Here is a 13,049-nt window from a genome sequence, read left to right on the forward strand (position 1 = left end):
TCCTGCCAAGATTTAAGACTGGAAAGCCTAGGGGCCAGTTCTGCCTCGTCCCGTGAGGTTGCTCTGAGTGGGCCGCAGGCGGGGAAGTCTGGCCACAGAAGGACGGGGGAGCGTGAGCCCACTGGTGTGGCATTCCAGACGGGGCAGGGCACAGGGCGGCGGGTGTTACTCAGCAGAGACAGGGGTCCCCTTTCTGGGGTGACAAGAATGCTCTGGAACCGGACAATGGCGACAGCTACACACCTGCGAATGCCCTCAATACCACCCATCTCGGGAGGCAGGCTTTATGTTATGTGAATCACACCTCAATCAAACCCAAGCAAATAAAATAGATAAAGAAATACACGGGCGAGTCAATGGGGATTTTACTTACCTGTCTACAGAAATGTATGTGGGATCTGTGTACAATGCTGCAGGGTCACTGGACCCCAGTTTAAAAAGAAATGCAGAGAGGGGGCATTACATTCTCCAGTGGAATATCCACAGCCAGTGTTTGTGTTTGTGTCCAGTCCAGTGACCACTAAGGTGCATCCACGTGGCTACATGCTGGACTGCTAACCCCACGGTCAGCAGTTTGAAAGCACTGGCCACTCCGAGGAGAAAGATGAGCTTTCTACTCTTCTGGGAAACCCACCCAGGGGCAGTTCTACTGCGTCCTCTAGGGTTGTTATAAGTCTGAATCGAATCCATGCCAGAGGCTTTATAAAATCCCAGCGTCTCCTGCAGGAGGTGGGGGAGGACGCAGGCTGTTTCCATCAGCAGCGGCTGGGGCTGGGCTCGGGCCCTCGGGACCCCGTGAGCAGGCCACGCCTGCCTCCTTCTGGACGGAGCTGGCCGGCCAGCCTGAGCACACCCAGTGCTAAGTGTCTCTGAGGAGTGGGCTGAGTACAGCGGCTGGGAGGACCCACGTGGGGAGCACGCAGTACTGGGCTGGCTACCGAGAGGGACATGGGGCCCAGACCCAGGCCTAGGCCCTAGGGGGCAGCAGGTGACAGGGCTGGCATCCCCAAGCCCAGAGAGGCTCAGTATTGCAAGCAGGAAGACAGCGTCTGAGCTCTCATTCTGGTAACCTCAGAGGGACCCCAGACACACACACCCCTCCCGTCCCACTGATGTATTTGGAAGATGGGCGGTTGTGCAGCTCTGAATAGAGGGAACCGTTTCTAACCCGGTTAATTTCCAGCTAGTCCACGGTTAGTGAGTCGGCTCCCCGGGGTCTTTATGGTCTCGGCTGGCTGGGCTGCAAGGGGCTCCAGTCACCCGCCTGCGGGTCATGGGTGGTTTGATGCCCACAGGACACCTCCGACTCACAGCGGCCACACACATAGTGGACCTGGCCTGGGGGGCTTGCTAGGCTCTGATCTGTTTGAGAGCAGCCTGCCAGGCCTGTTCTCCAGGGGGCTGCTGGGTGGATTTGAACCGCCGCCCTTTCTGTTGGCTGAGCGCCCAAATGTGGTCTTCGATGCCGAGGCCTCGCTGTGCTGTGTGCGCCCACACGAGGCGCCCGGCTGATCTGGTCTTATCTACGATGCGCTCCTTTGCCCCGTGCGCACGCGACAGTTGGCCATCAAACAAAGAATACCCTGGGAAGATGCGTTTGAACGACGGTGTGGGCGAAGACGATTGAAAGCACATGGACTCCCCGACTGCCCGCCGGAAGAACAGACACGAGAACTTGGAACAAGTACAGCCAGAGGGCTCCCTAGGGGCAAGGAGACCAGTCCCCGGAGGAGGACGTCAAGCTCGGTAGAGCGGAGGGGCAGTGAAAAGGAGGAAGGCCCTCGAGGAGATGGATGGACACCGGGCAGCAGCCATGGGCTCGGACGGAGGAACCGCTGTGGGGACGGCGCAGGACCGGGCGGCACCGAGCACAGCCGAGAGGACGACGCCTGCAGGCAGGCTTTCACGGCTCAGAAGACGGCTGAGAGGGGAAGGGGCGGCACAGAGGGTGGGAGCAGCAGCCCCGAGCTTTGGGAGCTAGGGCACTGCCGGCATCTGCACTCACGGGCACACATGCTGCACACGCATAAACACACCTATGCACACGCCCGGGTACACACACGCGCACTGACTTAGACTCCGCAGACAGGTTTCTGCAGTTCCTGCCATTGTTCCTGGGGGAGGGAGGGGCGGGAAGCTGGTCTCAAGGGAAGCAGAGGAAGAAAGGCATGGCTGTCTGCCTGTGTAGCAGCTGCCCTCGGGGGAAGGGTCCTCCTGCTTCAGGGTGACTGCGAGGTTCTGTGACCTAGGAGTGCGGGAGCCGGCGCGGTGGACCCAGTACTCGCACCTGGGCGACAGGACGGGGCTGCTGTTACCTGTGGTGAGGCGGGCACGGGCTGGGCCCCCGGACCCGGGGCGGCCGCCGACGGACGCAGAGCCACGGACGCTGGCGACTCGGATCCGCCTTCTGAGTTCTGCATGCTCAGCTCTAGAGAGAGGTGGAGAGAGGTTGAGCGGGCAGGGCTCGAGCCGGGACACCCAGGTGTGGCCTGGGGATGGGAGTTTAGTGGGGTGGGCGTTCAGCTACCACGGGTGTCTCAGAGTACAACTGGCCCCATAGGGCTCTCTGGGGCTAACTATTTGCAGCCGATCGCCAGGTCTTTCTTCCGAGGCGCCTCTGGGTGGATCTGAATGGACAGCCTTTCAGTTTGCAGTGTGCTTAACCATGTGCACTACCAGCTGTGTTTCCCACAGCTTACCCACAGAAACCCTGGGGACGCTGGGTAAGTTGGGAGGGGAGGGCGAGAGGTTACACCACAGGTCCATAGAAAAAGACGTGGGGAGAGGGGGCAGAGAGCAGCAGCAGTAACAAAGCCTCTGGGGACTACTGTCAAATTGTACCCCTCCTCAGCAGGAGGCTGGCCACGCCCCTGAGGACCCTCCCACCACCCCCCACCCAATCTCCAGCCTGATCAGCTTAACTCTTCTTGGATTGTTTGCTTTTTTTGTTACTCGTTTAATCTAGCAAAGGGAAAACCCTCGATTTATGTTTACAAAACACCGTGGGCTGCTAACTGCAAGGTCAGCCGTTCGAACCCACCAGCTGGTCCGATGGGGAAAGCTGAGGCTCTCTGTTCCCATAAAGACCGACATCCTTGGAAACCCCGGGGCCAGTTCTACTCTGTCCCATGGGCACAATGCGAGGTGGAGTCGACTCGGTGTCAGTGAGTTTGGTTTGGGTTTTTGAGTTTGCTGCTCAGAGGACAAGTGACTTCTCTGCAGACGGGGCTTCCCATCCGCAGCATCGCCGACATGGGACCAGGCCCTTCTCTGGGGTAGGGTCGTCGTGCACATGGTCAAGTGTCCCTGGTCTCCGCCCATTGGGTGCATTTCTCAAACACAAACAGACAAACAAAAAGCCAACTGACGACCATCAACTCTATTGTGACCCTGGAGCCCCACAGGGCAGGGTAGGACTTTCCCTGTGGGTTGACGGGGCTGCTCTCAGGGAGCAGCTGGTGCCTTTGAACTGCTGACCTTGTGGTTAGCAGCTCAACGGGTAACCACCACGCCACTCCTGATTCGCAACCCCTTTGGGGGTCGAACGACCCTTTCACAGGGGTCACCTGATTCATAATAGTAGCAAAATGACAGCGAAGAAGCAGCAACGAAAATAACTTTGTGGTTGGGGGGTCACCACCACACGAGGAGCTGTCTGAAAGGGTCGGGTGTGAGGAAGGCTGAGGACCGCTGCCCTGGCCGCTGCTACAAGGGGAGGCGGCTTCTCCAGCACAGCACCTCCCAGCTCCTGCCTCTAGGGGGCACAGCGAGCACCCCCACACGTGGAGGCAGCAGGGCGATCTCAGTGCACAAACTTCTTGTGAGACTTCCTTTCTATCTGTCCATCTGCCACCCCAAAGTTCCCACCTCCAAGAATAAATGAAGTCTGGAAATGTCATCTTTTCCCTTTAACTTGAAAAAAATACAACAACCCGGATAACAGGTGAAAACAATTTGCTGTGGAAAGCAGACAGGTGTGTGTGTGTGTGTGTGTGTGTGTGTGTGTGTGAGAGTGTGTGTGTGAGTGTGTGTGAGAGTGTGTGTGTGAGTGTGTGTGTGAGTGTGTGTGTGTGTGTGTGAGTGAGTGTGTGTGTGAGTGTGTGTGAGTGTGTGTGTGTGAATCTGAGTGTGTTGGTTTAGTCCTTTCTTGATTGCAGGGAGACAGTCCCTGAGATCCCCCCTCCCCAGGTTTCTCCTCCCTCCGAGGGGCCACCAGCCCGTGCCTGTCCCATCTGAGCCCGACTCTGATCTGGTGGACCGCAGATGTCCCCAGAGCCACGTGGAGGTCGGCTGAGGCAGCACAGAGGGGTGACTGGACTTCTGGGGTCTCCAGCACTCCGCGCTCTCTGCCCATTTGACAGAACTGACCATTGGAGTTATGAAGGGGTTCCCAAAGGTGTGTAGGGAAATGGAATGAAAGGGTCCCAGAATTTCCCTCAACTCTTTGAAGCCTCTTCGTCTTTTGCTGGTGTTTCTTATTCAAAGCCTCTTGTTTAAGAACCAAAGGGGGGGGGGGAATCAACCTCACTCACTGCCATGGAGTCAAGTCTGACTCACAGCGACCCTACAGGACAGGGTAGAATGACCCCTGAGGGTTTCTGAGACCGTAACTCTTTACAGGAGTAGAAAGCCTCATCTTTCTCCCAAGGAGAGGCAGATGGATCTGAACTGCTGACCTTGTGGTTCTCAGCCCAATACATAACCACTGCACCAGCAGGGCTCTGTCTAAAGGATCAGACCGGCAAGTGCACAGCAGATGCCGGCACTGGGCTCCTGTTGGAAGGCAGGAGCGAGCAAACAGTGGGACCAGAAAGCTTTGGGAGAGAGGGTCCCACGAATGATAGAGGGACAAGTTGACTCAGCAGAGGAGGCCCGTTCCTTTTGTTCCTTAATCTGGGGGGGGGCAGAACTCAGTTGACCCCCTAAGTCTCACCCTTCCTGAAAGGAGGCTCCGGGGGGTACGGTGGACACAGTGTGGCGCCATCCAGAATCCACCATGTGGAGGGTTCAGGTCAGCACGCCACCCATCCCCGCGCTGTCTACCACGTGTTAAGCAGCCCAAGTGTCCCCCTGGCCAGCAGGCTCGGTGCAGACCAGGGGCAGCCCACACTGCGGGGAGAGACCGGGAGTGCACCTCTGGGCACGAGGACAGGATGGATGAAGCCCCTGGGCAGCACAGGCGGTAAGTAAGTTGTGCTCCAGACTATGGGTCGAAAGGCTGGTGGCTCAAATGCACCCAGTAAAGCAACCCTGCCCCCCACCCCACACACCCCGACTCACATGGAGCGCAGTTCTACTCTGCACACTAGGGGCGCCGTGATCGGGACTCGCCTTGATGGAATGGAATGGACCACAATTGGCCCCTATGGTGTGTTAGGACCACAGGAGCCTGTTATCCCGCGTAAAGGTGGTGGTGGTTAGGTGGCAGGCATCCAGTGGGCACAGACTCACAGCGACCGATGTACAACAGGACGACACACGGCCCGGTCCTGCGCCATCCCCACACCAGTCCTTGGGAGGGCGTCCTGTTTGCTTCCACGGTGTCCGTCCGTGCCATCCTTAAGCCCGTCCTCTCTTTCGCTGCCCCTTTACGGGCTGCTCTCTCCTGACGTCTCGCCATCCTCGTCGCTAAGGAGTGTTCTGCCTGTCCTCTTTCCAAGACAGATTTGTCTGTTCTCTTGGCAGTCCCTGGTGCTTTTAATGTTCTCCTCCGGCACCATAATTGGAATGCATCGATTCTCCTTTGGGCTTCCTTTTTCAGTGTCCAACTCAGACAGGCGCATGAAAGGAATGAAACATACCCTGGCTCCGGTCAGGTGAGCCTTAGTCCTCCAAGTGGCACGCCCTGCTCTTCCACCCTTTCACACGCTGAGCAGGCCACGTACCGATGCCATGCATTGGCCCATCTCTGGTCTGCTGCATAGGCATCCCTGGCTCACAGGTAAATGGTGGATCATGGCTGAATTCCAAAGGAACTGTATTTCCAAAATCAGGGAGTGGGACAGGTGTGGCCCATAGGGCACGAGGCTGCCCCTGGTCTCCTCACTGTAGTGCCGTAGTTTTGGAAGGTGCCCTCCCGAGGTGGATCCAGGAGGTGCCTGCTGGCCTTTGGCTTAAGCACGGCCAGGAGGGGCCACCAGCATCATAAGGAGCCAGCCGGAGCCGTTCGGTTTGCAGACAAACCAAGAAGCTCAAGACTCTGTGGCCTGAGATGACAGTGGGAAGACCCTTGAGCTCCCCACAGCCTAGCAGTCCCAGGGCCAGACGTCGGGAGGCCAACGCACACATCCGTTCAGGGCACGCAGAGGAAGACAGTGGCTGCTCCCTGAGGGGCTAGGGGCTCACACCCACCCATAGGCTCCACAGAATAAAGTCCTGGTCGTCTGCTCCCATAATGATGCCAGTCTAGGAAACTCCATGGGTCAATTCTACTGTGTCACACTCAATGGGACCTAGTGACAGACAGACAGACAGACAGACATTGGAAGGCCTCTTAGCGGTGAGCCTGGCCTGCTCTCGGTCGTTTTGATAGAAGAATCCCACAAAAACATCAGCGAGGATGCAGCACGGAATGGCTTCATCACCCACCTTGATCTGCTATTTATGGGGCACTGGGACCCACCAGAGGGTTTGAACCGCTGACCTCATGGCCAGCAGTCCCGCAGCACCCTGGGCAATAGCATTAGTGTTGGGCCACTGCACCCATCATGGATGCACTGCGCTTGCAAGCACTAGGGATCGTGTGCTTTGGACGTGTTGTCCGGAGAAACCAGTCCCTGGAGAAGGACATCATGCTTGGTAACACAGAAGGGCAGCGGCCAAGAGGAAGGCCCTGGACAAGACGGATGGCACGATGTTTCGAACCTAAGAACGCGTGTGAAGATGGCGCAGGACCATGGCCAAGGTTCTTTCTGTCGCCCATGGGGTCGCCGTGAGTCGGGCTGGACTCCACGCCACCCAACAACAACAACAGGGACACATCGATGGAGAGGTACTCACTCGCCTGTGCCAGGGAATTGGGGAGACAGCCACTCCCTTCCACAGAGGCGGCCCGGCAGGGTGCGTGCACAATTACAGAACAACCTCACGACGACCATGCACAAGTGAGACTTGGCTGGCGACGAGGAGAAGACAGCTGCGGCCGGCCGTCGACAGGAAGGGAGCTGCTAGGCGTGCGGGCCGCATGAAGAAGAGGACACAGGGTGAGGGCTGTCCTGCTGGCGGCCATGGGTCTCGGCTGAGCGCAGAGACCACTGGAAAGATAGATGGCTGCTGTGTCTCATGGGCTATGCTAGGGTGTTTGGCTGTGGGGACCGTAACAGACTATGAGGACTTCCAGAGCCTCTCGCTGCGCTCGTGCCGAACCTGCATGTGCACCCAGAGGCGGTCGCTGGCACAGAACAAGAAGATACCACGCGCGTACTTTAAAAATCAAGAAAGACGTGCAGCCGGGATGTCACCTTTCACCGCACGCATTCGCCGGTATGCTGAGCAAGTCATCCCAGGAGCTGGAGGACCCCAAGAAGGGCGAGGGAGGCACCTGGGTTGCAGGGAGGCTTGGCCGCACATTGCAATATGCAGATGAGGCACACCTGCTGACTGAAAGTGAGGAGGAGTCAAAGCACTTGCTGCCGGGAGACTAAGGATTACAGGCGTCGGTGGGGACGACGCCCCACGACAAAACCCTCTCAACTGGACCAACAGACAACATCGTGGTAAACGGAGATGAGATGGAGGTTGTCAAGGAGCTCGTTGTGCTTGGGTCTGCAGCCAGTGTGCATGGAAGTTCTCCCTCCCCGCCCGTGAATTGATTCTGACCCACAGTGACCCTATCAGGCAGGGTAGGGCGGTCCCTGTGGAGTTCCAAGACCGTAACTCTTCACAGGGGCAGAAAGCCCCCTCCGTGGTTTCGAACTCCTGACCTTGTGGGGTTCTCAGCCGAGGGTTCTGTGCTAACGGAGGCAGCGTGCCTTGCATCGGGCTACTCTGCTGCCCGAGACCACTTTGAAGTGTCTCGGCCCTCTGCTGGGGCAGCACGGAGTTGTTACACGTGCCCCCGGCCTGGTCCAAAGCCCTCGGCGCAGTCTTGCCATCAAGTCTTCTGAGGAGCATTCGGGCTGCACTTCCAGACAGATCTGTTTGTTCTGCAAGTCCACCCTGCTTTTGATATTTTCTGCCAGCACCAGCACGCAAAGGCACTGACAATTCGTCGCCCCACTCTCACACGCACAGGCGGCGACTGGCAATCCCATGGCTCGGGCCAGACATTTTTTTGCGCTGTGACAGATCAGTCTTTGATTTCCTGTCAGCCAGCACGGCCAATAGAAAGGGCAGTGGGCGGAGCACACCCTGGTGACCAGGGGAGCCAGGACACACCGACAGGTTGGGCTGGCCTCAAGCCTCCTGCCTTGCACACAAAACATGTAGCCCGTCTCCTCCCAGAACTGATCCAAGACTGGGTCTGCTGGAAAAATCGAGTGGGGATGCTGAGATGTATGGGGGGGGGGGCTGTCCCCTCCTCCAGCAGCCCGCATGGCCTTTGAGGGGCAGGCAGCGGAATGAAGCAAACCCTCACCCCATGCCTCTCCCCAGCTGATGTGACGGAGCTTTCGGGGAGGGCACCCCCTCCCAGCAGCCCTGGCTCTGGCCGCCAGGAATGAATGTGCCTGGGCACTGCAGGCCGGCCGGCTTCTGTTGACAGGAAAATACCCGGGTCACCTAGTAACGGGCGGGGACAGGAAGGGAAGCGCCCGGCTCCTGGCAGCGCTGACTCACCCCGCGGCGTTGCGCAATCGCAGTCTATTCCTGGGCCGGCCTGCGGGGCTGCACCCGCGCCTCCCCCCCACGCTGCTCAGTAACACCCCCCCTACCCCCCGCATCGCTCGGCACCCACGGCCGAGAGGCTGGGTGGCTGACCGCTTTCGGGGGTTGCTCTGGGGACACGGATGGAGACCCTGCGTTCCTAAGTTATCTGCTCCTGGGGCCCAGGGGCTTCCTGGCGGCACAGCGTGCCTGCATTCCGGGGAGCCTCCAGGGCAGGGTGGGTGGGGGCGAGGGCACGGGCAGCTCCGGCTGACGCTCCTGGAGTGGGGGCGGGGCGGCGGGGCTGGAGAATCAGCCCCCTTCCTCCTCTTGCACCCCTTCAGCCAGAGGGACCGGGCAAGGGGCAACCCTGGTCTCTTTTTAAAAAACTAAACCGATCCCTCAAACTACGTAAATAGTGCTTTGAGTGGCTTCAGAAAAAAAAGTTAAAAAAGAGGAAACTCAACTTGAAATGGACTTGGGAGTCTTTAGTGACAAATTCATCTCCAACAAACCCAAACCAAATCACCGCCTTTGACGCAGCGAGGACAGTGCAGAACTGCCCTCGGACGGTGCCCGAGACTCGTGGAAAGTCTCTCTCCCGTGGAGCGGCTGGTTTGGAACTGCTGACCGCGCACGTGGCTAGCCCAACTCCTAACCACCATTTGTCCATGGGTTTCACATTAAAGTGAAAGAAGGAAGCTTTCTGCTCCCATCAAGGTTTCCCGGAAACCCACAGGGCCAGTTCTGCTCTGTCCTATAGGGTGGCTGTGAGTCAGAGTTCACCACTCCGTGGCAGTGGGTTTGTTCTGGGGGCAGTGGGGGTAGAGTTGCTGGCTACCACCTGCTCCAACAGGCTGACTTTCAGGCCTTTCCTCCCACTCTTAGTCTGGAGGCTCAAATGGAACCTGTCAGCGCTGGGTGCGATTGTGTATGAGGTGCAGCCTGCTGTGGGGTGGGGTGGTGGTGGGCCCACTAGGTGTCACTGTCAGAGGGGGTGAGGCCACAATGGCTGTCTCTGAAGTTTCTGTGCAGCATTTGGGGAGAATTCCTCTTCTTTTCCCCAATAAGAATATTCCTGACGTTAATGATCACTATGAAAACATGTCCCAAAAGTTCGGGTGACATGGGTCAATCTCCCTCAAGGCGGAGACTCTGCAATGCCAATTTACCGCCTGAGCATCCTCCTGGCCTCGGTCAGAGCGGTCATTGTTACCCAATCACAGTGCGGCTTCCAGTCACGTGGCTCCGCCCACAGGCCAGCAGGCCCTGTGGTCTCAGCCCGTGCCTTCCCCGGGTTGTCGATGTTGCCCGCTTTCTGGTGTTTCAGTTTCAATATTGTGCTGTGTTATTTGAGAACCTATAACTGTGTCTTTTTCTTTTTTAGAATGAAGTAGTGATGCAATGAAACCCGAGCCTAAATCCCCAGCTGCCATCGAGTCCATTCCTGCTCACAGCCACCCTGCAGGACTGACAGACAATGGAGTGGCATTGCTCCCTGCGTTTCCCAGGCTGTCCACAAGGCAGCCTCTGCTTTCTTCTCCTGTGCAGCTGGGGGCTCGAACCGCCGCCCTTCTAGTTAACAGCCCAACACATCACAGCTACACCAGCAGGGTTCCAGAGTTCAAGGCAAACAAAGGCGAGAGAAATTAAATAAAGACTTCCCCGCAGGACAAGAAAGTGAGGCTGCTCCTGTGATTCAGTGTGGAGCAGCTACAAAGCGACCTTGTGGTTCGGATTTACACGTAATCTAACAAAGGCTCGCCACCACGTGTCCTGCAGTTTGCCGCACTGTGGTGGCTCGTGTGTCACGTGATGCGGGAAGCGATGTCACTGGTATCCAGAGGACAAACAACAGAGAAGGCCATCATATTGGTGAGGTGGAGGGGCAGTGGCAAAGAGGGAGACCCTCGAGGAGATGGACGGACGCAGTACAGTGGCTGCACGGATGGGCTCAGGCATAGGAACCACTGTGAGGCCCGGGCAGTGTCTCCTTTGCTCTGAGAGGGGTTGCTGTGGTCAGAGCTGACTCGATGGCCGCTCCACTGCAACTCAGGCCACTGACACGCCACTTACTACAGGTGACTCTCTGACGCACAGAGAATCGAGACATTATGCAGGACGGATTCTGCCCGCGCTGGACAGAAGGTGGTCCATGGCGGGGGAGGGAGGTGAGGATGGGGACACCATGAGGTGCCTGTTGAGGGCACTGGGCAGGAAGGGAGCTCTGGTCGCCTGTGCGGAAGGTGGAGCTCTACATCCTCCACTCGGTCCCTGCTGCCCACCCTTCCGTCCCCTCACACACCGCCTCTGGCTGCCTGGCCCAAGCAGCGTCTCTCCCTCCGCCCGCAGTGGCCATCTCAGGGGCGGGGCCTCCTGTGCACCGACAGGTCTTGGGCAGCATTGCTGGCTTCCACACATGCGATGCCAGTAGCACCCCACACCGTGATGCCCACAAACGTCCCCTGACATCGCCCTATGTATGCACCAGTGTCCCCTGGGGCAGAATCACCCTGGGTGAGGGCCCCCACCCTCAAACTAAGCAAGAAGGCTGGGGATGGGGTGGGGGTTGGACATGTCAATATTACCAAGATGACAATGTAGCCACTCTGAGGCAGACACATTGGCATGATGGTGCCGGCAAAGAACAGTGAACACACACACACACCTGTCTTGGAAGAAGCACAGCCACAGGGCTCCTTAGCAGCAAGGACGGGGGACTTCGTCTCACGCACTTTGCACTTTGGACATGGTATGCTACCAGAGAGACCAGTCCCTGGAGAAGGACCTCCGGCTTGGTAACAGAGGGGCGGCGGCCAAGAGGCAGGCCCTCAAGGAGACGGATGGACACAGGGGCTGCCACATGGGCTCAGGCACAGGAACACGGCGAGGGCGTTTCCTTCTGTTTGTTCACGAGGGAGGGGTCGCTATGAGCGGAAACCGAGTGGCTGCCATCGAGCTGACTGTGTCCCTGGTGAGCCCATGTGTCAGTGTCAGAGAGTAACCGTCAGGTTTTACAGGCTCTGACCTTTCAGAAAGAGATTGCCAGTCCTTTCTTCCGAGGTGCTGCTGAAGAGGTCTGAACCTCCAGCCTTCAGTTAGTTGTGGAGCACTTCAGCCTGTGTGCCACTGGGGACTCAGCCATGTATGTGGGGTTGGGGTGGTAGGGGAGGCTGTCTTTCTCGGCTGGGTGACTCACCGCCATCCCGTCCCTCTCCTGCTGGACCTCAGGGTGGACACGCTGTCCATCCTACGGCGCTCTGCCTGCCTTTGCAGTTTTCCCTTGGGCGGCGATGGGCTCCCAGGGACCCGTGTTGGCTCTGAGCTAGCTTCTCTGAAGTCCAGCACCTTCAGAATTCCAATCCCCTTTCCTCTGCCTAAGAACAAGGCTTCTGCTCCCGTTTTCTCCTGGCCTTCTCTCTGGAGCGGAGAGTCAGACCCCAGCCCTCTGTAAGGTCTCGGGTGGGCCACCGGGGGAGGGAGGGGAGGCCTTTTGCCTTGGTCCCTTGGCTGACCAGTCCAGACAGGTGGCCTCAAGCCTTACCTGGTCATAATACGAGAGATGCTCAGCTGCATGTCCTCAAAGGCAAGTGGCCGGACTAGCAATCTTTAAGAAGTCCAGACAGAGCTACAGCTACAGGCTCCCTGGGGTGCTCGGGTTTAACCTGCCACCTTCCAAGTCACAGATCCAGAGCCCTCAGCCACACTCTGCAGCATGTCACCTGGCCCATCACACACTCGTCATAACGCGGAACACCGCACGACTCCCACGGGGCCCAGGCCAGGGCTGCCGGAGCATAGGGGAGGGGTCAGATATACATGAGGGAACACGAGCGGGTCCCCCCACATGCACATACATGCCCATGTACACCCTTCACATGTGAATACCATGCATAGTTACAATACTCTAACACACCATGCTCACTCAGACATCATGCACACAGCATACACACATACGCCACACACGCACACTAGCCCACACACACTTGCACACACACTTGCAACCTGCACACACTCGCTCTCACACACACCCACAATGCAATTCATTTGCACGCACACTCACACACCTCGTACTCACACCACACACACACTCGAACATGATGTGATCACACACACTAACATTTACACATACACTCATTCATAGACCTCACTCATCATGCAATCACATCCACATTTGTACACACAACCACATGCTCACATCACATATTTGTCACACAGCCACACACACACACACACACACACACACA

General features: G+C 57.7%; 1 protein-coding gene across 2 annotated transcripts in view; it reads right to left on the reverse strand.

Annotated features, from left to right (window-relative positions):
- RFX2 (regulatory factor X2) overlaps positions 1 to 13,049 on the reverse strand; it is a 78,858-nt gene that overhangs the window by 34,690 nt on the left and 31,119 nt on the right. For both annotated transcript variants that reach the window (XM_075545532.1, XM_075545525.1), the window contains exon 2: positions 2,316 to 2,428. In XM_075545532.1, coding sequence (XP_075401647.1) covers positions 2,316 to 2,420 — 105 coding nt within the window. In that variant the 5' untranslated portion in view covers positions 2,421 to 2,428. The remainder of the gene's footprint in view (positions 1 to 2,315; positions 2,429 to 13,049) is intronic.

The sequence above is a fragment of the Tenrec ecaudatus genome, chromosome 1 (genome assembly GCF_050624435.1).
Source record: "Tenrec ecaudatus isolate mTenEca1 chromosome 1, mTenEca1.hap1, whole genome shotgun sequence".
Classification (NCBI taxonomy): Eukaryota; Metazoa; Chordata; class Mammalia; order Afrosoricida; family Tenrecidae; genus Tenrec; species Tenrec ecaudatus.